This window comes from Myripristis murdjan, chromosome 22 (genome assembly GCF_902150065.1).
Source record: "Myripristis murdjan chromosome 22, fMyrMur1.1, whole genome shotgun sequence".
In the NCBI taxonomy this organism is placed as follows: domain Eukaryota; kingdom Metazoa; phylum Chordata; class Actinopteri; order Holocentriformes; family Holocentridae; genus Myripristis; species Myripristis murdjan.
In genome coordinates this window covers 8,310,452-8,335,215 of record NC_044001.1, presented here as the reverse complement: position 1 = coordinate 8,335,215, position 24,764 = coordinate 8,310,452, and the positions used below count along the sequence as shown (strand labels likewise).

Sequence of the window (24,764 nt, the reverse complement as noted above, 5' to 3'; positions counted from 1 at the left end):
GTATATGTTGGTTGGTTGGTTTGTTTTTGTTGTTGTTGCTCTTTGGGAGAAGAATTTTTAGAGTGATGGTTTGATTTGTATATAAGCAATGCTGAGTTGTGCTTCCTTTTGCATAAACCATGTGTCAATCATCTTAAAGCTTTAAAAATCTTCTTTAACATATTGTATTTCCCGCCCCGTCACCCCCCACCCCCTTCGCAGCTGAGGTACTGTAGGTTAACTGCGGATACCTTTCATTTGGATTCACTCGGTCAGGTTACATTTCCTGAGAAGAGCTGTTTCTAATATGACCTACACTCATAACAGTAAAGAGAGATATATGTAGATATGTAGATGGTGTTTTTATATGGCTTAGACTCTCACATATCACATCTGTTTTATATGGCTCAGACTGACAGACATCTAATAGTTAAATTTTCTCCAGATTGGTGATATCACTCAATCCACAGATTAGTAGTTGATGTTAAATTCAAGGCAAATGGAAATTCACTGGTTGGTTGTTTAGTGGTTAGGCTGTGTTGCATGCATTGGCATTCCATCCAGACTTTAATTCAGACACTCACGTGAGAGGTCCTAACTCTCCTAGACAGACTGAAAACAGGGCCGTTCTACAGTGATTGCTTCATCAGGCACAAAGTGTTTACATGTGTGGTCAAATAAGAGCCACTGTTCAGCTGTTTCCATTCCTCATCTTTTCTGTAAGATTGAACAGGTTTAAAGAAGAAACTAGAAGCATTTAGAACTGAGTTTACCCTGTGTACATTTTTAAATAAGCTACAGCATGATTTGCCTGGTACAGAGTATTAGAAGATATGCAGTAACACTAATGTATGTATGAACCTAACATGTTTTGTCTACAGGCCACAGAAGCAGGTAAAGGCTGAAATTTGCTGGACACTTTTGCTATTTCTTCTAGTGAACTAGGTTTTTAGAACAGAATAAAGCCTCCTAATGATGCTCATCTACTTGCCAAGCAAGATTTAAGACTTGACACACTTAACTAGCCACAGAAAAAAAATACCATTGTTTAGGTGGCAGCAATTTCCAGTCCCAATGCAGTGTTGCCAACTGTTTACCAAAGAAAGTAGCTGCTGGCTGCTCAAAGACACTAGACGTCGCCAGATGAGGACACACACTTATTTGCATATCATTATTAAACTCGTCGTCACTACTTTTAGTGGAGGAAGGGAGGGCAGTACTGTGTATTAGAAGTGCTGTGATCATCAGGCATCTGGTTTAGACAAACAAGTAGCACAAATCAGCATCAGCCCTGCCAAGTTGTCTGCAGATAATTTAGGATTGAGCACAAACATTGTTTCTCATGGTCATAAAAAAGTCACCAGATTTTTTGCTAGTTGCTTTTGAGAGATAAATGTTGTCAGGGGCATCTGAAAAGTCACAAATTTCATCAACAAAGTCATAAACAGTGTCCGGATTAAACTTAGCCTGTTGTTTTAATGGGGATGTTTTTTCTGTCTGAGGCTGTATCTTGTAGATGAGTTTGATCAGGTTCATGTCTGTGATGACAAAGCAAAGAGCAGGCAGATTTTGATAGATCCTAACCTTTTATTAGTGTTCTCAAGAGCCTTGTGTCACTGTGCAATTGGTAACAGCTGGGCTTAAATATTTTTGTCTTCTAACTTCCTACCAATAGGATGTGTTAGAGCGCTTTGCTCAAGTGGAAAGCAGCCTGGATGTTAGCCTACAGAACAAAGTGTCTTAAGGTGGCTCATAGCTCATAAAAGTACCCCAAAATGTGCTTTTATTGAATGCCAGAAATAATTTTGTATTTTGTTGATGTTGCTTTTTTAATGCATGGTACATTTTGGAATGATATTCATAAAATAATTATCTATCCTGAAAATGAAAATATAATTCTGTGTGTATGTGTGTGTGTGATTTCTCTGTCTTTCCAGGGGATGACTTTTCCATCATACAGCAGGAAATCTTCATGGTGAAGGAATGCATGCACCACAACATTGTGGCCTACTTTGGGAGCTACCTCTGGTAAGAGCCAACTCTAAATACTAGCACTTGGTCATTTTATTTGATAGCCTCTCACTCACAGGCAGTCAAAGATAATTATCTGGAAATAATTTCTTTCTGTCAAACGCATTTAGATTTAAAGTGCATCTTCCTGAAGTTCACATGACTGATTTAATTAGTTAGTCACACCTGTGTGTGAAAGTATGACTCAAGCCCTTGAACAGGGCAAACTGGTGCTGACTAGGCCACTCAGTGCCAGGATGCAGCGCTCCAGTTTTAATGTTTTCTGGCTGGTATCTGGGAGGAAGCAGGGCCGGGCCGCCCACCACTGCCTGAGACTTCCAGCAGGTTTAACTGGAATATGAGCCTCTGATCTGTTTTATGTGGCTATTATTCTGGAGAGACGCATGTCTTCTCGCAGCAGGCATGTCTTGTACAGTCTCACTACACACAGCATAAATACTTAGTGTAAAATGTTTTTACTCAAACCTCCCAGCTATGCATTAATGATTTAAAAACTAAATTAATGGTATCAAAAGAACCACAGTTTTATTTGGGGAAGTTCCGAGTTTCTAGTAGACTGTTTCCTGACCAAAACCTTTGACCATGCCAGCAGTGTAGCTAGTAAATCCACGGTCAAACAATGTAGCAATCCAAGAGGTGGTGGAAGTGTCAAAACTGTAGTCCAGCAGTGGTATTACAGTTAGACTAGTTTCAGATGTTATCATTTTTCCAACCACCTTTCTGTATTAGCACATTGTTTATTAGCACAAGGGATACGTGTATTGGGATATGTTTGTTTCGGTAAGGATGACTGATCAACAGGAAACCTTTCTAGGATGTTATCCTGAATCATGTTCTGTTACTTGTTAAAATATTTTTCTTCTTTTCTGTATAACGTTATCTAGCCAGCTGGCACAAAGCAGCGGCTCCTAACTTTCTTCTTCTCTATTCTTTAATCAGTCGAGAGAAGCTTTGGATATGTATGGAGTACTGCGGTGGAGGATCTCTGCAGGACATTTATCATGGTGAGTTATTTTCTCTTTATTCATACCTGGTCAGCTGCACACATAAAATGGTTTATGAATGTTTGCATTGTTAAATACATCATCTATCATTTGATAGAACTGTTGGAAAGGTTTGGCAACTAGGCTAAATTACTTTGAATATGCCTGACTCTGGCTACATGACATGAAACTGTGTGTGTGTGTGTGTGTGTGTGTGTGTGTGTGTGTGTGTGTGTGTGTGTGTGTGTGTGTGTGTGTGTGTGTGTGTGTGTGTGTGTGTGTGTGTGTGTGTGTGTGTGTGTGTGTTTCAGTGACAGGACCTCTTTCAGAGCTTCAGATAGCCTATGTCTGCAGAGAGACCTTACAGGTACTTACACTTTAAAAATGAATAAAGAAATGATTTCAAATGAGTATTTCAAAGTTTGTAGTATTTAAAAAATGAATTACAGATCACAGTAATTTCATTCGCAGGGTTTGGGATATCTGCACACCAAAGGCAAGATGCACCGTGACATCAAGGTACCACATCTTCACAATTATTTATTTATTTATTTAGTTAGTTAGTTAGTTAGTATTATTTTTTTAAACACAGAATTAGTTTCAATGCCCATTTATGTAGGGATCTCATATACTTAGGTCTTCCTGGTTAAGAAAGCAGCAGCTCATTCTATAAAGACAGATACACAAGAAAACAATTACATGATATGTAAAAAGATAAAATAATGATGTTAGTAGATTAAAAGAAAAGTTGAGACAGTGGCACTACCTTGAAACAAGTGATGTCACTGAAAATGAAAATGTCAGTGTTCGTTTTAAAGCAGTCCGAGGTACTGGGGGCTGAAGTCTGACGCAGTTGTGGTTCAGAGGTGTGAACGGAAGTCACTGCAAAAGGCTCACATGGACACTTGTGACCACTGGCGTCACTGGCACCAGTTTTGAGGTTTAGCTGAAGTTGATCATTCTTGATGCATTCGCATAGACTGTTGCCTCAGTCTCTGTTGTTATCACACAAGGTCAGGGCTGGGCCTATTATCTTTACTCAGTTCTACACAGCGAGCAGTTCCTGTTTCCTCTGCTCACCCTGCACCATGCAAGCAGGCAGACTGTCAGTCACAGCCAACAGAAACACTGTCAGTGGGAATTTCAAGAAGCAGTAATATATGGAGTAACTGTGGGTATTAGCAGTGACAGAGCATTTACTGGTTAGGAACTTCTCATTGTTTGAAAAATATTAGTCACTCAAAAATATTTCCCAGTGTATCACTCCCCTTAAAGACGATAACCTTTTTGGCATTGCAGTCAGTCGATAATGAAAATTCATTAAGCCTTGTTGGTCCCATGATAATAAATGTCAAATGAGCTGAGCTGAGTGACTGAAATATATTTTCATACTCTGCTAATTTTGTGTTTTAAAATCATAAAATCCCACTGACTGAAGCCACAAATCTCATATTAATGCCTCTTATCAATTGAAAACCCAGTACAGCGATGTCTTTCTTTTTGTTTTTACAGGGTGCCAACATCCTTCTGACAGACAATGGAGATGTGAAGTTAGGTAAACTGCTCTACAGCATCTTAATTCTGGGAACTTGAACTTGTTCACACCTTTAAAACCCCATGTGTGTGGATTACATAATCTGAAAAGCCCTGTCACTTCTTGTTGCAGCTGACTTTGGAGTTGCGGCCAAAATAACTGCCACCATTGCCAAAAGGAAGTCCTTCATCGGGACACCTTATTGGTGAGTCTTTCACCCTCATGAAATGTGCCAGTGGGCATCTGAAAGGCTTCGCTTAATAGGTTCAGGAACCATGTTTTTTTTTTCTTTTCTTTTTTATTCTCCTTCAGATAATACTTGTGATAATACAATTAATCAGTCAAGGGTTAGTTTTATTCACAGCACTAGTGATGAAGTACTTGGAACCAGACACAAGGACATCTGGCAGTCAGCTGCCTTGCCTGTTGTATAACAGTATTTTACCTAATGGTAGCTGGGTAATGGAGACAGGGTGGCCTAGGCATTAGAAAGAGCATCCTTTAATCAAAGTACACAACTTCAAGCTCATATCTTCTCTTCTGAAGTGTCCTTGAGCAAGACACTGAACCTTGACCAGCAACGATTTGGCTGTAGCTGATCCTGCACTCTGACCATCCTGTTGATCATTTTTAATCTAAGACGGCTTCCCTAATGAACCATTACCCATGTATTTTGAGAGTCAGTACTGAAGCCCTGTCCTTAATATGTGCAGGATGGCTCCGGAAGTAGCAGCAGTTGAGAAGAACGGTGGCTACAACCAGCTGTGTGATATCTGGGCGGTCGGCATCACGTCCATAGAGCTGGCTGAGCTGCAGCCCCCCATGTTTGACCTACACCCGATGAGGTATGGTCCAAGTTCCTCAGACATGATCAGTTGTAGCTTCCTCAGACGATTCTTAGGCTAACTTCCTGCTTTTGTATTCTGCTAATGTTTCAACAGGTCCCCTGATTACTTTAATGGCCATCTTGTTTGATTCAAAAATACATTTAGGCTTTAATTAGAATTTCCTTGTCATACATTCTAGGCACACATACCTTTGCCTTTGCTTCTGACCGACTGACAAGGAATTAATGCACTTTACCCGCTTGCTCTCTGTTTAAGTCATTCAGGAAGTAATGTATTTTTTTTTTTCCATAGGGCCTTGTTTTTGATGTCAAAGAGCAGCTTTCAGCCTCCCAAGCTAAAAGACAAAACCAAGTGGTGAGTGTTGGAAGATTTTCAGTCTGCTATTCTAGGATTAGCACTGCTGCTGTGTATTTTGCTCTTGGAGGGTAGTATTGAGCACTGCTGTATTAAAAAAAAATTATCTCATCCCCCCAGGTCAGCGGCCTTCCATAACTTTGTCAAAGTGTCTCTGACAAAGAACCCAAAGAAGAGGCCCACTGCAGAGAAGCTTCTATCAGTAATAAATCTCATTTCTGTCTTAGAAGTATGGTAGAATCTTGCACACCCCCATGTCCTTGTTCAGGTCTGTGGGAAATTGAAATGTTTGAAACAAAGGAAACACATTGCACTTCCACACCACAACCTGTTCAAAATATAAAATGTTGTTAGCAATTTCTTAAATGTACTGTTTGTGGAGAGCCTTATTTGCAGTTCAGTCCTCTTAGCTGCATTCTTCAACACAGTAATTCCAACTACAATCTGCTATTACAATTGCTTTATTGCATTTTTTTTTTTTTTTTTTTTTTGCTCCACATGCTAGTTTCTTCAAATTATCTTTATTGAATCCTGAAGTTCAGACAAACAAGCACAGCTTGACATTTTGCCCAGATCCAGCAGGACCTGATCTGGCCCGATGGGCTTATGTCTGGTTTGGATGAATTTCTAACTATTTGGGTTTTGATCAAGCTCAGGTCCAAAAATGTCATCCAAAAATTCTGTTATTACCTATTTATCAATATAGAGTTATTAGAAATTATGTTCTTTATTGAAATCACAAAGCTAAACTGCCTCAGCTCAGTTTCAAGGGAAACAGACTTTACATCCCAGCAGTTTGTGTCCCAGCATCAGTCAAACCATAAGTGCAGTTCTTCTGTTAACTTCAAAGATAATTTAATTTTGACCATAATTAACACAGTCCATTTCTCAGAGGATTCATGTCTAGGGTTAATTGTCCAGGATCCTGTTGATTAACACAGTAGGTTTAATTAGTTAATGTAAGTGAAACTAGGTCACTGATCTCCCTTTCTCCAAGGATGTCAAAGTTTCACACCTAATGTGCATGGATGCCACATTATGTCAGATTGGGGATGCCTTTCTCACACACTGTTCCATCTTGTAAGTACTAACCCTGCTGTATTTTTTGTAGCATGTGTTTGTGGCCCAGACGGGTTTGACACGGAGGCTCGCGGTTGACCTCCTGGATAAGATGAACAACCCAGACAACCACCAGCATTACAACGAGGTGGACGATGATGACCTTGAGGTAATGTCTGATTCTGTCAGTTATAATTCTGAGAATAACATCAGAACAATGGAAAAATTTACTTAAAACTTTGAGAATTAAGGAGTCGTTTAATAGAAACTGAGGACAAATTAACTATCTACACAGCCAATAAAGAGGTCAGTAAAAATAGGGAAACTACAACCAGTATGTAAACGCATATACACAGATCTATTAAGTGTGAACCCCAGTTATTTGTTTCTGTCTCTCTCTCATTTTGTTGGAAAAACTCAAAGAATCTAAGTGATTAAAAATTAATCACCCACTCAAATTTGATATGACTAAACCTTGTCTTTGTTCAATGCCAACACTTGCTCTATAGCCTCTGTATCAGTGCTGAATGCAAATATTAGCATAGCATGTGTTCTCCGCAACTTGGCACTGAAAGAAGAAAGTTGAGCTGGGCTTGAGTACTTCAGCTCAGTGTGTTCTCACGTTCCCCTTAAACTCTTCTCACCCCTTCCCTTCCCCCTTTCTTGATTCTCTCCCTCTACATTATTATTCCAACTGGCATCAGCATCACATTTATGTGGCAGCCAAAGAGGTGGTACCAGCGCCTTTAAAAGACCATTGTGCTGTTCCCCCTCTGACAGCAGTAGCACTGTCTTGGCCATGATGGCTGAAAAAAACCCTGAAGGCTATTGACTGCAAGCAATGGAGCTTGTATTATACAGACAGCCTCCGGGATGCATAGTAATGTGATGATGCATAGATTTTGTTGAATCTGCTTTAAATTGTCCTACATGATTCCGATTTTGTTGCCACAGACACAAGAATTGATTGTGCCAGATGATTCAAGGCGACACTACTTCATTGTGATATAATGTGATAAAAACTCATTAATCTGTTCTATACATCTCATGCCAAGTGCTACAACCACAGCACAGATCTGTTTTTTTAATCTCTTAATCTCTCTCTCTCTCTCTTTCACTCTCTCTTCCAGCCTCTCTCTGCAGTCAGACACACAATCCGCTCCATCAACAAGCAAGCGCGAGCTGAGAGGACGCGATCAGAGATAAACTGTAAGTGAACAGCCCACTTGTACTCTAACTGTCAACAGGCAGAAACCTCACAAGCAACACCCCCCTCCCCCCCAAACACACACACAAACACACACAAACACGCACACCAGACCCATCACTACTGAATCTGAATCTGTCCCTTCATTGGTCAGTTTGTGAGTCAGCCTAGCAGATTAGGGTGGTAGAGGTCCAGCAGTTTGTCTGTGGGTCATGCGACTAATCCTGCAGCATTGGCACAGATCCAGCCCACAGCATGTCGCTGCAAATATAAAAATAGCCCAGGGGTTCATGGAAGAAAAAGTGCCTGTAGCACAGTGTGTGATGCTGCTGTGTAGCATGTTTTATTTATTTATTTTTTCATTTTTTTTAAAATTTATTTAAACCACAATTAAGTGTCCCTCACTCCTTATGAATTTTGTTGAATAGTTTGTGTGGGACGTCCTGCTGGCTCAGTGGTCTGAGGCGTTTACCTTGTAACCTCAGTGTCCTGGGTTTGAATACAGCCCAGGACTCTGGTTGCATGTTCTCTCCTTCTCTCTCTCTTTCTCTCTCTTTCTCTCCCACGTCTTTCCTGTCTCACTTTATTTTCAACCATGTAATAAAGGCGAGGGGAAAATTGCAATACAAAAAAAGCTTGCCTGAATAGTAAAGTGATAGTGCTAAACTTTTTGTGGAATGTGGTGCTAACTCAGCAGTTGTGCAGTTTGTGCAGGATTTAAGTGTATCTAGCTTATTAGATTGTGAATATTGATGCTGATTGCAACCTGTCAGGTAAGTTGTATGTTTGGGCTGTGTTTGGTAGTCATAGATAAATTTATGTTGTGTTGTGACTGTCTTGTCAAAAGGCTGTGGATTTATGTTGTAGCAGTCCAGTTGCTGGATTAATGTTTGTGATGGACATTAGTTGTTGAGTTGTTTTCATCTGTAGTTGTACATCCGTCTTAGTGTTTACTTTATGTGTCTGTTTGTATTGGTCTCTGTGATCGTCTTTTCTTTTTCTTTTTCTTTTTTTTTTATAATAGTATCTCCTGTTTGATTTTCCTTATATTTCTCACTATTATGTCTTGACTTTCCCCCTACATAAAGCAAACAATGGGACAGACCATGGAGGGCGATGCTCAAGTCCTAGCTTCATTGAGGGACACAGGGGGTACGCAGGTTAGTGAGAGTGTAGTTGGACAGTGTGTGTATACATACTTCCTAAGCTCACACCAGAATCCCCTGAGAAATAAGATGATGTGGTGGCATAGAAGCAAACTTTGTTTCAATCAAAGGTGAAACTAAAAATGTCATTTCCTCTTCTCACAGCGAGTGCTTGCTTTTGGCTTCAGTGGTTCACTAAATTGGTCTCTGACATCTGGGTCTGTCACGCTAACTGAAACAAACTGATACTGTGTAGATGACTAATCCAATGCTGACAATGTTGATGGATTTTGTCATCCTTTCACTGTTTGTCTCACCACTGAAGAAGCTGGATGATTTCTCAGCTTGACTTTCTGACATGTTATTTGCACTCTGTTGGTTTCAGGAAGTCTGGTTGTGATTCAGTTACTCTTTTATCAGCACCTTAAGTACTGCAGCATGTCAACATTGTCAGCATACCTTAACCAGAAAAATAACTGGGAAATAAATCTGTGGTTGTTCTAATTCCTAAACACAAACTTTCTTTGTTAATTAAATGAACATGAAGCTGATTATGTGGTGGATTTCTCGGCAGGTTGTTTGGTTTCTTTTGCCTTTGTGAGTTCAGCAGGAGCATGTCATGTTTATACTGGACACTGAGCTAGTCTCCTCTATTGGATCAACTGTTTGACAGCACTTGACATCAAACCTAAACTAAGAAGAATCTGCGTTCCATCATCTATTTCCAATTCTTGTCTTCTCACCAATATTTACCTGAAGAGAAACTTCTGGTCAGTGTCAAGTATGATCGGTGTTTGTCTTCGGAGGCCTACTCATCCTGAGCTCCAGACCAAATATTCAAATAATAGCATCATGAATCATGAAATATCTCTGTTGATAATACAGTTACACTGTAATGCAAGAAATGGTCCTGTTTTTGGTCATTCTTTCACCTGATTTCATGCTTTTATGGTAAGAGTGGACTAAGTGTTTACCTAGACTGCTTCTACTAATGCCTAAAGATACTCCTTCAGACTTGGTGTTTCTTGAAGTCTTGGGCACTGATGCCCTCTAGTGCCAAAGGTGTATGCCAGAACAAAATATTAACAGAGCACTCTTTTTGTCATTCACAGTCGACAAGGTCCAGTTTGAACCTCCACTCCGGAAAGAAACCGAGGCTCATTCTGAAATGGTGATAATCTTTCTGGGTGTATTTATAGCAAATCTCCCTCATCAAAATTTTAGATATACTTTCTCAAGTAGTCATTTTTTTTTTTTGTTTGTAATCAATTATTTCACTTGTACTGTATGTGAGAGAAGTCACAAAATCAAGGAAAGTAGCCTTTGTGTTTTTTCCTAATTTTGTGCATGTGTGGCTTTCCACAGGATGTGAGTAAAGACAATGACTTCTCTTCCCCCTGGAGTCCCTTTGCTGAGGGAGGAATAACAACCAGGTAATCCATGGAAACTGTTGTCATGGGAACTGTTACGTCCTTTTTTCCCCCTTTTTCTTTATCCGACTGAATACTGTCCTTTATGAGACTGTTGGAAAACTGAGACTCGTGCACATGCAAGTGTGCATGAATGAGTATTTGATGTAAATGAATCTCCACAAATGGAACAGGTGCATATTTCAAGTTTTATTGCTCTGCCAAACCAGGAATTGTCAGGGAAACGCTACAGTGCATACTTGTATTAAAAGAGAACATCACAGAAAACAGCAAGTGATATAGCATAGAGAAGTGTAGTGCCAAGTAAATTAAACTGCAAAAATTAACATTTCTTCTGTGTGCTGGATTTAATTGTGAGTTTGAGTTGTATTGTTGTGCTGTTGTTTTTTCCTTTGCTATAATTTTTAATTTAGCATTTTTGAAATCTCCGTATACTCACTGTCCCTGGGATTAACCTGCTCCATTCACTGTACACTGGAATTAACCTGTCTGAGTGCATGCCCTCACTTTCCTCCCATCTGCAGTTTGTGATGCTGGTTTTTAGCCTATAAGTTCTTGTTCACTTGTCTGTGTGCTTTGACTGTGTTTCTGCTTCCGCTTCTCTCTGTCTTCTTTCGCCTCTCTCTCTCTCTCTTGTTCTTCGTCTTGTCCCTCCAAGGAGTCTTCTCAAAAGCGTTGAGGAGGAATTGTTCATACGGTAACACTAATACTGCGTGTCCTGTAGTACGCCATCCACTTCTCCCCTCCACTTCTTGTTCGATGCCCTCCATTTCCATGAATAGCCCACCCTGGTGCCCTTCCATTTAACATGTGTGGTGTGATATAGCTGTAAACTCAGACTGTGCATAGCCTGTGTACCTGCTTGTATAGTCTTAGAAAGACAGATAGATTAGAGAGAGAAACAGGAAAATGCCTCTCTGCTTGACTTGAATCTCAGCCTGTAGCAGTCATGTGAAATTACTTGTTCCTGCAGGAACAAGGTTGTAGTGTCTAATACTGCTGTTTTAGCAGGTGTGTGCGCCACTGACAGGTCCCTGGGCATAATGTCAACACCATCCAAAGAATTTAGCATCTGCTGAGGCAGGGAGTGCTTTGCTTTGAATCTAGTTTTATGTAATAATGTTACTGATTAATCTTCTGCCTTTTTTTTTTTTTTTTAATAGAGCTAAACAGTTGGCATTTATTGTTATGAGGTTTGTCCACTGATGATAGAAATTTAAGGGTTAGAATGGGTCACTCACTTTTTTTCAGCCTTATTCTATATTTAACTTAATAAACATTGTAATTTCCAGAGATGTTTGTCTGAAATACTGGTTCATGAATTAAAACTAGAAGACCAAAAAAAAAAAAAAAAAACAGACAAAAAAATTATTCCCATTAATTCTATTCTGGAAATCTTTGTGGTTTCTGCCTCAGCAAGTTGGAGTGGTTAGTTAATTTACCACTACATCACTGGCCCTGTCCCTTTCCCACAGATTCGTACTCCCTTTCTCTCAAAGGGAGGGGCTTTTCATAAACATTTGCTCCATAAACACCTCTCACTGGCTCTGATGACTCTTCACTTCCCTACTGATTACCATAATTTTCTCCTTCAGGGGACACATTGCTCATCTGGAAGATGCCTTTGAGGAAGTAGAGCTGTGAGTGAGGTTTACACACTTAAATGTCATCATTAACATTCATTGCTGTAGTCTCCATCTTTCTATAAAGAAAAACACTTCAATTTCAGGTCAACCCTCAAGCCAGGGATTCCTCCGCCTCTGCCTCCAAAGGTGAGAGTTGAAGTCTTTAATTTGTGTTTTTGCATGGAACATGCTTAGTGTAGCTGAATGTCTCTTGCAATGACAGGATTAGAGCTTGATTCCTGCAGGGGTGACCCATGTTAGAAGTGTTTTTACTGCATAGTGCTTTGGTTAAATGTGCTCACCAAGTGGCATGTTACATATCTCTCACAATTACTCTTTTCACACTTTCCCTTGGTCTTTACCGCCATCCCCTCTCAGCCACGACTGAACAGCTCATCAGATGAGGTTGGCCTTAATGACGAGAGGTGTCTGACAGTGCGAAGGTTCCCCAACTCAGAGAACGGGCCCAGCCAGGTGGCCCGCAGACAGAGCACACCTGAGCAGGGCAACAAGGAGCACTCGTCCCCAGATTTCCTCTCTGCCAGTGTCAGCAGCCCCGGCCTTCTCTCTCATTCCTCTGATCCTGGTGAGTTCGAGTGTTTCTCTGCCTGTTCAGCTCAGTCTGCTGTTAGTTTCACTTTTTTTCTGTGCAAGGACCTCTTTCATATCCTCTTACCTTTCATTGGTTTCTATTTTCTTCTCTAAATGAACAACTGTTTGCTTTTTCCAAGCTCTCAGTAAATCTACATGTGAAGGTAAGGGACCCTGATGGAAATATGTGTCCTTTTATTTAGATGCTTCATGCCGATATGCTCAACTGATACCTATTTTGGAAATGTAATGCTCATTTGCCTGCTCTTTCTTAACAGATAATGATTCAGATGGCAGTATGAATGGAGGCAGTCCCAAGCCACCACCCAACCGACCTCATCGTAAGGAGAAAAAGGAGTTCCCTGTGAGTTTTAAGATATTCTGTAACTGCACTGAAGTTGCAGTGTGCATCGCAATCAAGAGAGCCACACTTCTCATTTTCAGTTTCTCTGGGTTGTGGAATGAAAATGTCATCTGTGGTGTTAGAGCCTATATTTCTCATGTGGCCTGTGTCCAAGTAACTGGCTACACTGAAACCTCAAGTACGATGTTTTTCCTTTGTTGGATCCAGACACATTGACAGTTAAAGAGGGGGATTTGGCATGCATTTATGTTAAACATTTAATTGACTTTGAAAGAACACCAAAATAATAAAATAACAGTTTAGATTGTTTTTTGTTTGGCACATTGTTGAGGTTGGAGCTGTTTTTAGCCGCGATAAGCCAGCTGAAGTTAGCAGAACTGTTTCTGGTTTTGGTCTGTGTGCTCTGCATCAATCTTACAGCCGGTTTTGTTTCTTTTTAGAAACCAGCTATCAATGGCCTACCACCCACTCCGAAAGTACTGGTGAGTGAATCATGTGTATTGTCCCTCACAGTTGAAAATCATGGATTGGTTTCATGGACACTGTTATTAAACTCTGTCTGAACTTCTGCTGAACATAGAAGTTTGGGGTCCGCAGAACTGTTGGCTTGTCATTCTTTCTGGTTCCTGTTGGCCGATGGACAGTGTGATGTACTCCAGGCTCAGCTCCAGCTCCCAGCTTCCTAAACCCTGGCTGACATTTTAGCAGTTCACCAAGTCACAGGCTTGGCTGTTCTCAGTTAGACTGTCTGTCATTGCAGATGGGAGCCTGTTTCTCGAAGGTGTTTGATGGCTGCCCACTGAAGATCAACTGTGCCACATCATGGATTCATCCAGACACCAAAGGTAAAGGCAAAACCTCTTCAACAGAACAGCTACATCTACACACACACAGACACAACATAAACATAATGCAGTAGCCCTCACACATTTATGCGTAAAATTGGTATGTTTTATTGCAACCAGGACTATGAGGGTCATTGTTTATTTGCTTTTCCCCCCAGACCAATACCTGATCTTTGGGACCGAGGATGGCATTTATACGCTGAATCTGAATGAGCTACATGAGGCCACAATGGAGCAAGTAAGAGCAACTATGTTTCTATGGATCAAAATCAACCCATGTAACTACTGTTTTCTTTGCTGAAAGGCATAATTAGGATTTTAATAATTTTAATCATAGTTAGTTTATATTTTCTAGAACATTGCTGTAAAAACAAAATGTCATTGACAAACATGTTTCCCATATGAATTACATGGTGCCTTCTATTGGCTAGTATTAACAATAAATATGTCTATTAATCTTATTTTAATTTCTGGAAAATCTACTGGGAGGACAGGACAGGTCTGATTTACATTTATGTACCAGATTTCATGACAGAAGCTCAAACAAGGCATGTGGTAGGCTTTGCTAAAGTTTTAAGTTTTGTTTATAGTAAGTCCTCTGGGAATCCATATAAATTTGATATGACAGGAATTCAGTAGCTGCACCCATCATTCACACAAGGGATCTGGCCAGGAATTTTTTCACAATTACAGCTGATAAATCTCCAGGATTTCACCCCTAACCCCTTCAATGAGAATTTATGCCTGCCTGACTATATGCTGACTCAAGCCTCTCACTTGAATCCCTCTTTTAGCTGTTCCCAAGGAAGTGTACATGGCTCTACATTATCAACAATAACCTGATGTCTTTATCAGGTAAGTGACAGACTTATCACAGCTGCCTGCTTCACTGGTCTCTGCCATAACCTGCTGCTTCTTTTGTCCTGTGTTATCTGGCTGCCCCTGAGGGCAACACAATCACTCCATATCTGCAGCCCTAAAATAACAGTCTGTTTGTTTGGCATCAGAGCCTCTGGACTGAGCCCCATAAAGGCCCTGTCCTTGTGGCAGTGTGACTCATGAGTGACACATCTGTCTTAAAAGCCTGCTCTTCCACCAAAGAACCACTCAGATGTTTGATCTTGGTGCAGTTGATACTGCCTGGCTGCAAAGCCAAATCTAGGCTGTTCTGATCAGTAAATATGAGGGAAAGTTAATCATTTATTGTGAGACAACTGTTATGCTCTTTTATTTGGCTACAGATTGTCTACCAAAAGCCAGGACTTTTTTAGAAGTTCAGTATTTGATTATAGGAACCTTTGCCATCTGTTGTCAGAAACGCGAATCATCCATTATTTCGCTACAAGCTGTCTACTTTGAGCTGCCCTAAGAGCCAAAGCCTTTTCTCAGTTTAACAGTTGGTATGGGATTACAAAGCGCGAGGTCTACTTTCGGTTTTACCTTTAGCAGTTTGCCCCTCAGTATACTTAACCTCTGTTCTCTTCTCCTTTTCCCTTGGACACTGTCCATCCTCCTCTCGTCTGGCTTGATTTGATATTCTACTAACTGGCTTCATCAGAAGGTAATCATGCTTCACATCATCGCCACACTCCTGTTTTTACCCCCTGTTCACATCTAACCTTTCTAAATATGAAAGCTGCTTCAAGGGATCCAGCTTTTATAGGGCAAACTGAGCTGAATTATATTTACGATGTAGTTTATTTTTAGTAAATATTCATTGGTGCACAAGTATTTACTCTGTGGGGCTAATCTGTCGCGTACGTGTTTACATTTTAACACTTTGCCTCAGGTATTTCTTGGCCAAATAATCTAACAATAAACAGAATAATCAAAACCTGATTTTGCCACAAAGCTGCTGTCAAAATTTAAGTGCGTTCTTTGATGAAATTACTAAAAAAAAAATGAATGCTCTATGTTTAGTAATAAATCAGTATTGCAATTTTCTAAGTTGTTCAACCTTATGAGACAAGACTGTTACACTGTTTTAAATAAATAAATAAAGGAAAATGTGACATGCATTAAATGTGTTGACTGATAAAGCTGATGATTGAATATGTGCTGCTCCAGGGAAAACCTTCCAGCTGTACTCCCACAACCTCATCGGGCTGTTTGAGCAGCTGAAGAAGCCCGGCCTGGCTGCTCAGTTCCAGACGCATCGCTTCCCAGACAAAATTTTACCCAGGTGAGATGAACATGCCTGATTTATTTTTATTTTATTTATTATTTTTTTTTCTGGTCTGAATGGACCTTCCTGTCTCATGTGGAAGAATTTCTAAGCATGTATGCTGTTTTTTTCAGCAACACCCTGCTTTACATTCATACTGTCAAATACTTTTAGAACTAGGACCTGCCCAGATTAACCACAGTGCTTCACTGCTGGTGATCCTCCCATCTGGTCTCAAGTTTGATTCTCTAACATTAAGTCTGTTGCTGCTGAATTCCTGCTGTGCTGTTCCCTGTTTCCGCACTGGTTGTCATTCTCTGCCATCTCTCATTATGAAAAACCAAGTAACTAAAGATGTACGTAAGCTGGAAAATGAGGAACCAAATGAAGAACAACTGGCCTACTTCCCTGAGTCAAGGCGTCATCAGCTCTTTTAAAACTGCGGTCGCAAGTTGACTGTTTTCTCTCCACAGGAGATTTGCCTTGACAACTAAGATCCCGGACACAAAGGGCTGTCACAAGTGCTGCATTGGTGAGTTGTCTTTCCCTCCCAACCGCCCAAACGTTGGTTTCTGTCTTTCTTTCTTCTGTCAGTGGTCAGTGAACTTGTATGAAGCTGTGTCAATAGACTACGGTCCTCTTCTTAAAGAAACATCTCCTCACTAAGCAAACATGGTTACCCTCGCCTTGCTCCAACAGAAGTCTGAAAGCAAAAACATCATGTTTTGCTACAGCATTTTGTTCTCTGCCTCAGTTTTTATCTCTTTTTTATATCACGTATTAATGTGAATTTTTCTCATAGTTTGGCCTTTTTTGAAGTTAAATTTTCTTCTCCATGAGGTTTTTCAGACACGTGCCTATGAATATCAGCTGTTTAATTGCCAAGGACCTCCTCAGCTTTGCTCACTCCAGCAGCATTCATTTTGTCCTCTTTATTTTACAGTGAGAAACCCATACACAGGCCACAAATATCTGTGTGGAGCGCTGCAGTCTGGGATTGTCCTGCTGCAGTGGTATGAGCCCATGCAGAGGTTTATGCTCATCAAGGTCAGTGGGGTATTTTGCTCAAACAGACTAGTATTTTTCCTCCAGCAATTTTTCCTAATAGGCATGCATGTTTTATTGCAAAGCTGTACTATACTTTTTTTCCAAGGAACACATCTGTTGTTAAATTTTAAAGTCTAGCTGTGCAAGACGCAGGAGCTTCAGGATGAGCAAAGTAGACTGGAAATGCACGTCCCTGTGCTGCTGTGAAACTCAAATCTACATATTTCTTTGTCAGTTTCACAGGGAGCATGAATTACATTTTTACAAGCCCATGTTACCAAACAGGCAGCACTGTAGAATGTTAAGCTAGTTTTACACTGCAACTTAAATTACATTTCTTAGATTTGTAACATGTATTGACACTATAACCCATGTCTGTCCTCTCTTCCTGCTGTAGCACTTTGACTTCCCCCTCCCCAGCCCACTGAAGGTATTTGAGATGCTGGTGGTCCCAGAGCAGGAGTACCCCATGGTGTGTGTGGCCATCAGCCAGGGCACAGAGCCCGGCCAGGTGGTCCGCTTTGAGACCATCAACCTCAACTCCTGCTCCTCGTGGTTCACAGAGATGGGAACAAGTAGGTCATACATGTACTCAAGAGTTTGATACCATGGGAGCAGTGCAGTCAAAAGAATAGGCTAGATAGATAGATAGATGATTAGACAAACAGGAAAAATCCACACGAAAACACTTGAACACTGTTAAATAATAGGCATTGGTTACATTACAGTAGACATTGCCAAACGACAGATTTGACTGTGTGGGCATGTTTTCCCACAGGTAATCAACAGGTAGATGCAATCCATGTGACCCAGCTGGAGAGAGACACAGTGCTGGTGTGTTTGGACCGTAAGTACAGCCCGTGTCTGGTTGGTAGTTGTCAGAACAGCTGCTCCTTGACATTTTCGGTAGCACATACACTGCCATTCCAGTGACATTTATATGTAATAGAACAAAATTAGTCAGTGTCTGCCCACTCCACATTTAAATATTGTCTTATATATTTTAAAAACCTCTTCTGCTTCTCTCCTCCAGAAAATTTGAAGATTGTGAATCTCCAGGGTAAATTGAAGTCCAATAAAAAGCTAGCATCTGAGCTCAGCTTTGATTTCTGCATTGGATCTGTTGGTAAGTTTTCAGACAGACCTAGCTGGTAGTTCAGCCAGAAGTACACTGTACATACATCCTGTTTGTGTATTGAGAACAAAACCTAACAACATAATAACTGAAATTCCATAGCTTAAAGGAATAGTATGTAGGATTTAGCAGCATCTAATGCCTACAAGGCAGAATGCAAAAAAAACAGCAGTAGCCCCCACCCCTCCCCTTCCTAAATGCATCCCTCGAGGCTATGCTGGCTCCACCTTTCTCAAATATAGTAAATCATGGCATCGTCGTATGTGGCTACATTGCCAAGTGATGACAAGTGATGAGGCAGTTTTATTTATTTTATATTACTAAGTTATTTAGAATGCAGAACATTATATCATAAGGTACACACAAGGTAAGAACATGCCACTTTAAGGTGAATAAAACATTAAAGATAATATTAATACAAAGCGTGTTTATGAATGTTATATGCCGTTTCTATGTTTGAATTTAAATCCTACACACTGTACCTTTTAAAAGGAAATGCAAAAAATACATGAGCACCATGGTAGGCTTACTGAATCACAGAAGAAGCTGTCAGTCTGTCTGGAGCGGCAGTCTTTAATTATATGAGGAGGCCAGAACCATTACATTTGAGGGAAATATTTATCCAGCAATTTTGCATTTATGAAAGGAACTTTTGTAAATTCTGTATAGTGTACACACGCATCAATTGTGCACGTTAATTGAGTTAGCCATGTTCCAGTGGCTACTTCGCCTGACTGATCTCCTTGTGCTCTGACACATCACCTCTTGCCTCTCTTCTGCCACAGTGTGCCTTCAGGACAGCGTCTTGGCCTTCTGGAAACATGGAATGCAGGGAAAGAGCTTCAAGTCCAATGAGGTAAAACATCCCATGACCACAATCAGTTTTGGTTACAATAACTAACTTTAAATACTGATCCTAAAAAGGTGCTTTTTTGAAAGAAAGTGCATTCCAATCAACTGCACAAGAATAAATTATTTATATATGTACATTAGAGTCACACTGCTCTTTTTATGTACACAGTGAAAATGATGATCAAATGATATAGAATAATATCCATTATGAGGATACAGCATTTTATTTTAAAATTTTTCCAAGCTTTTCAGTTGCGTTTGATGCTTTAAAATCGGCAGATACTAAAAATAGGTTGGTATCATTTTTCAGTCAAGCGGTCCCAGTGCATACAGAGTGGAAACTCTGAATGCAGTTTCTGACACCTCCCTGAATGCAGGCTTGTTTGTGCCACACATGAACAAACACCACTGGCTCTTGTCAACATTGACCCTTAGTGCTGGCTGTTTACATGCATGGCTACATGCTGTAGATGAGCCCTGGAGATTAGCCCTCAGGTGGAGCTAGACAAATGTCTTTGTGTTAACCCAAGGTAATGAATTTGTCTACCTTTCATGGAGGGATTTTGTGTTAACCTGATTACGTGTCTCGCTCAGCAGCACAGTAAAAGTTCAAGAGATCGCAGGGAGGTGAAGCATGCTGTTTTTATGGAAAGCGATATGGCGATCGGGGCCACCCTTTTGAAAGCTCACCATGTCAGACTTTGTCCTGCAGGACTCGGGTGAAACCGAAGGTCTGTTGGCAGAGTCCCTGCGCAGCCCAGCTTGACTGTTCACCCATAGCGGGGATTTTTGAAATGTCAGCTCCCATGCAAAATTGATGCTCAATCATAAATGAAACCCGTCGCACAACAGGGAGCAGCACTAAATAATTTAGCCTTTGTCTCGTTATGATTCCTTTGAAAAGCGAAGGCATTCAAGGGGGGCAGGCCTATTGATCCGTCCTTGCTTCAGTGGGTGCTTCTCTGAACACCCGAGGCCTTGTTCTCTTTGGGACTTAAACAGATCAGATCTCTCCCAAGGCCAAGGACTTGCGCCTAGCAGGTGTCACACGTGGATTATCTTGCCTTTGTCGACATGTTTTGGTGGGGTTTGGTGACTTCTCAACACGTGAGGGAGTGTTTTTGAAGGGTCCTGTTGTCCTTCATCCCGGAAAGTGTCAGGTCTATTATCATCCACATCTTGTGACTAGCACAGGTAAGCTCCAGGATTGTACACAGTAACAGAGACTCCCTGGAGACAGCAGTCACCCACCTGCAGTCCACTCAAAAAATAGCCTTTGTTTTTTATGTTTGTCGGTTTAGGTTTCAAATTTCATGAATATAGCCACTTTCTAGTAAGATGTTTATACAACAAAAACTGATGAATAATATGGTAATATGCTGCACACACAGCTGAATGGGTAGAATATGGTGTATTTTTCACTAACAGATGTAGTGTTTTACTTCCCACTGAAGTCACTCATTCTAAAAGTATATGCCCTTATGGGGGTATAAGGTGCTGTGTGCAAGTGTATGGTTTATGTGCAAAACTATGATATTACATCATCTTTCTTGCTTTTCATTGCTTCATCCCGCCTTGTAACCACTGACACTTCAGAGACAGAGTCAGCCAGAGCTCAGACTGAAACATTTGTGTTTTGTTTTTTGTTTTTTTCATTCACAGGTGACCCAAGAGATTTCTGATCCAAGCAGAGTCTTCCGCCTCCTTGGATCTGACAGGTTGGTTGCAGTACATTTCCATGTTAAACTCAATTATTGCACATACAAGATGATCAAACAGAGCAGAGGAAATGTTATAATTTTAGAAAGCGACGCTTAAAAAAACTCAAGGAATCTAAAAAAAAATCTTTAAAAAAAAAAAAAAAAACACATCAGGCTGAACAGCTGAACTGCATAACAGATTTCCAGTTTCTCTCTACCCCCCTCACTTCTCCCGGTTATCTACCTTTTAAATCAGTGCTACTGTGGGTGTAATGATTTATTGGTAACCCTGCGACCTCCATAAAAGCCAGGCACTCCTGATTATGGCCACACAGCTCCCATCCTCCCACAGGTCTCTCTGTTTTCCTATCGCCTAGAAACGACGAAGCAGCCCACTCATCTCCTGGGTCCTACCTGGGCTCACAGCTATCATCCCCCGCTGTCTCTGGGAGATCTCGCTCACTAGATCTGTCTCCTCTTGTCTCTTACCTCCAGTCGTGTGCTCAATCTTCTCATTTTGTCTCTTAACTTCAACTAAATCTACTCTGAATCTACTCTCAAGCTTCTCTTTCACTCCCTGGTGGCCTTGAGCTCTCTGCTGTCCCTGAAAGCAGCCAATTGTGAAAGAGATAATCTTTGACTTTGCTCTCTGATGTGATCAGTGTAACAGAAATTACATTTTTCCTGGCGCTTAGTTCTGTCTTTATCAAACAAGCAGATGCCGGAGACTAGATTTCTGCAGTTGGATAGTTAGTCAGGGTTCCCATGGGTCATGGACTATTAGGACAAGTCAGGGAATTTAATTCTTGGGACAAGTCATGAAATGAATTTTGTCAGCCTCAATTTAGACATTGAGTAACCAGTTATTCACCAGTTGTATTTATTTTCCATTCCACATTATGTTCACTTTCTTCACAAAGTAAAACAGAATAACAAACTTTAAAAAGGTCTTTGTATCTAAAATGTGTCTAAAATTTTGGTCAAGGCAAAGACATCTTGTAACGATTTAACATTTTATTCATGGAAAAAGCAGGGGATTTTGCATCTGACATAGAGAGGGAAACCCGGTTACCATAATGGCACATCTCGAGGGAAAAAGTCTGTTTTCAAAATATGTTTACAAAAGTGCAGATGCCTCTTTGGGATTTTTGCACGTTGAGAGGCAGCAAAGTTGCCTCTGCTCGTTAACCTAACCAGTGGGAAGGTCTGATTGGTCGGTTTGTCTCACAGACACAGCAGGATGTGATTCAGCTCCCTACATCTCACTCACACACACACACACACACACTCACTGGCACTCACTGCCCAGGGAGTGAAAGTGGACCGCAGACTGTCCCTGGTTCCCCTGTGTCCCTGTGCAGGCCTCAGCCCTGTCTGTAGCACTGGAGCGGCGCCTTTCTCTGCCCAGCCTCCCATGTTTTATTCACTGCCACCTGGGCACCGCCAGCCTGGTTGAGTGTCTCTCCATGCCTCTGTAATTTCATCTGATGGAACGGACAGTAGGGACTGTAGCTTCTCCGCTCTGCCCTGCTCATCTGTCACAGCCTCTAGACTGATGGCATCTGAAGATGAACCCACTGTCATCGCCATCTATCACTGTCTTTTGCTGTGCCATTTAGCATTCAGGTCCCTGTCAGCACTCGAGTTAGATTTATAGCATGAACGTGACTCCTTTAATTTGTCATTGGTTTCTACTCTCTTGGTAAGCTCTACACTCCTAGGAAGCAATTTGTGGTGGAGGTTAAGGAACAGTTCACTCAAAGTACAAAAAAACCCCAGATATTTTCTATTTACCCCATTCAGGTCGTTCCTGTGTGGTTTGGTGAGGTTTTATCATCGTCACTGTTTCCTGGCACCCCAATGCAACAGGGCTGGATGGGTGTTCATTTGTGTAGCTCAGAATGTCAGAAACTAAATGTGAAGAACTCATCAGCATCAGCTCCTCCAAAAACAATGACATGGATACCCAGCATAATCCAAATTCCTCAAGGGCAAAAAGTTTAGTTGGAATTTATTTCCTGCCAAAGAACACCAACAAACTGTGTCACTCTACCTCTGATTTGTAGGCCTTTGTGGTGGATAGATACAGTTCGCCAGTTTTCCTTTAGCAGGAAATAGTTCCCAATAAAACACAACTTGCCCTTGGCTGAGTGGGAACATATCTTTTTTGTGTTTGTGGTGTTCCTTTAAGAACCTCAGGAAGGTATTTGTCAACATATTTTCAGTATCCATCATCCCTGCTGAAATGCATGGCCTTATGTTATAGTAATGTTAACCATGAAACATCCCATGGTCCCTTGTTTATGACAGCTCAATGAGAAAACTGTTCATACTTTTCTACAAGTCACATATCTCTCACAAATCTTTGCTCGGGTGCAGTCAGTCTTGGCAACTTTGCTGCAGAATTCACCCGATGACAAACTCTGTGACTGATGTTTTGACCGTGGTGCCTTTGTCTCTCCTGCAGGGTCGTCGTCTTGGAGAGCCGGCCAACAGACAACCCCACGGCCCTGAGCAACCTCTACATTTTAGCAGGTCATGAGAACAGTTACTGATCCCTGTCCCAAAGACTGGAAGACTCCCAGATATGTGGATAGGATGCCTCACTTTGGGAGAGTTACAAATAAAGCCTTTTCATCAAAGAAAGCTTGCATCAAGGGAAACAACTGGCTTGAAAACTGTTTTTGGGAGTTTTTGTTACTGATCACAGGATCCACAGGTCAGTCAAAGAGGACAAACGATTTCGTCGAGCAATACCCTCTTGGGTCTGGATCTATAAGTAGCCTTACACCAGCACCACCTTCACTGCAGCCCTGCTCGTCACGGGCAGAGCTCACCAACTCGTCTTGAGCAGGATGTGCAGAAACAGAAGCTCAAGTGAACATTGTTACCCAGCCTCCTCCCTACTTTTCTGCAGATTGTGGACTGTTAGAAATGAGGTATCTAGAGGTGTTATTGAAAAAGTGCCATTAAAATTCACAAGGAATTTGTGATAGTGTTAGCAAACAACGGGAGATTTTTATGTCGGAGTCTTAAAGGTTTTTGCCGCTGATGGTGGCCGCCAGCGGCAGACGTCATCAGGCTCAACGGGAGAAGATGTACAAAGCTCTATACTAATAGATCTGTTTAAACAGAAACCCATGCTCCACGTGGGTTATTTAATCATTATTTATTAATCTCTAAGCAATAGGGCATGTTGGATTTACACGCCATGTTAACAGACAGCGACAGACAGGTGCAGTCCTGCTGTGAACGGGACTTCCAGCTCCGAATAGGATTAACTACCTAGTGAACAGTTCCTGAGCAGCTTTGGGTTATTTTTACCGCAATGTAATATAGTCACATCGCTCCTGCTCTGCTGCATTTTTAGAAGTTGAATATAGTGTAAAATGTTTTTTTTCCTTTACCCCTTATTTTATAGACCTTTTACTTCTCATTATTTGCACCGTGTAAGCACTTTTGTACATTGTTTTTTTATTTAAAATGACAAAATAAGGGACAATGCTTGGTTTTGATAACATCTTTGCATTCCCTTCGCAAAACTTTTAAATGTATGCTGTTTTGTAATAAAAAAGGCTATTGTTAACAATATGACGTTAACAGTCTGGGGTTTATTTTTCCTGTGTGTGTGTGTGTGTGTGTGTGCGTATGTGCGCACGCGTCAGTGATGGCACTGATGTGGAGTTGATGTTGCAGCAAGTCTCTCTTCGCTGCTGATGAGTCTCTGATGAGCTGAGCAGGGAAACAAGTGAGTATTAGTTTCCATTATTTCCCTCTTTAGGCTGCCATTCCTGTGACTTCACCAGCCTGCGCTAATTGGTCTCTGTGTGACACGACAAACTATTTTAACTTCTCCTTCCCACAGACCACC

The 24,764-nt window shown here is 41.0% G+C and overlaps 1 protein-coding gene across 10 annotated transcripts in view; it reads left to right on the top strand.

Moving 5' to 3' along the window:
- Positions 1–24,487, top strand: part of map4k5 (mitogen-activated protein kinase kinase kinase kinase 5) — a 32,713-nt gene extending 8,226 nt beyond the window's left edge. Inside the window, exons 4-37 of one of the 10 annotated variants that reach the window (XM_030082144.1) lie at positions 1,917–2,007; positions 2,950–3,014; positions 3,305–3,360; positions 3,465–3,512; positions 4,506–4,548; positions 4,660–4,732; positions 5,241–5,372; positions 5,667–5,729; positions 5,850–5,931; positions 6,841–6,957; positions 7,919–7,997; positions 9,084–9,155; positions 10,253–10,311; positions 10,506–10,573; positions 11,229–11,267; positions 12,166–12,210; positions 12,300–12,342; positions 12,574–12,781; positions 12,927–12,950; positions 13,065–13,150; positions 13,591–13,632; positions 13,911–13,995; positions 14,154–14,233; positions 14,790–14,850; positions 15,554–15,556; positions 16,063–16,177; positions 16,633–16,691; positions 17,103–17,206; positions 17,604–17,781; positions 17,985–18,053; positions 18,240–18,332; positions 19,127–19,197; positions 20,856–20,911; positions 23,361–24,487. In XM_030082144.1, coding sequence (XP_029938004.1) covers positions 1,917–2,007; positions 2,950–3,014; positions 3,305–3,360; positions 3,465–3,512; positions 4,506–4,548; positions 4,660–4,732; positions 5,241–5,372; positions 5,667–5,729; positions 5,850–5,931; positions 6,841–6,957; positions 7,919–7,997; positions 9,084–9,155; positions 10,253–10,311; positions 10,506–10,573; positions 11,229–11,267; positions 12,166–12,210; positions 12,300–12,342; positions 12,574–12,781; positions 12,927–12,950; positions 13,065–13,150; positions 13,591–13,632; positions 13,911–13,995; positions 14,154–14,233; positions 14,790–14,850; positions 15,554–15,556; positions 16,063–16,177; positions 16,633–16,691; positions 17,103–17,206; positions 17,604–17,781; positions 17,985–18,053; positions 18,240–18,332; positions 19,127–19,197; positions 20,856–20,911; positions 23,361–23,448 — 2,597 coding nt within the window. In that variant the 3' untranslated portion in view covers positions 23,449–24,487. The remainder of the gene's footprint in view (positions 1–1,916; positions 2,008–2,949; positions 3,015–3,304; positions 3,361–3,464; positions 3,513–4,505; positions 4,549–4,659; positions 4,733–5,240; positions 5,373–5,666; positions 5,730–5,849; positions 5,932–6,840; positions 6,958–7,918; positions 7,998–9,083; positions 9,156–10,252; positions 10,312–10,505; positions 10,574–11,228; positions 11,268–12,165; positions 12,211–12,299; positions 12,343–12,573; positions 12,782–12,926; positions 12,951–13,064; positions 13,151–13,590; positions 13,633–13,910; positions 13,996–14,153; positions 14,234–14,789; positions 14,851–15,553; positions 15,557–16,062; positions 16,178–16,632; positions 16,692–17,102; positions 17,207–17,603; positions 17,782–17,984; positions 18,054–18,239; positions 18,333–19,126; positions 19,198–20,855; positions 20,912–23,360) is intronic. The other 9 variants (XM_030082145.1, XM_030082150.1, XM_030082148.1 and 6 more) reach the window with 9 other exon arrangements.
- Positions 24,488–24,764: the final 277 nt, after the last annotated feature.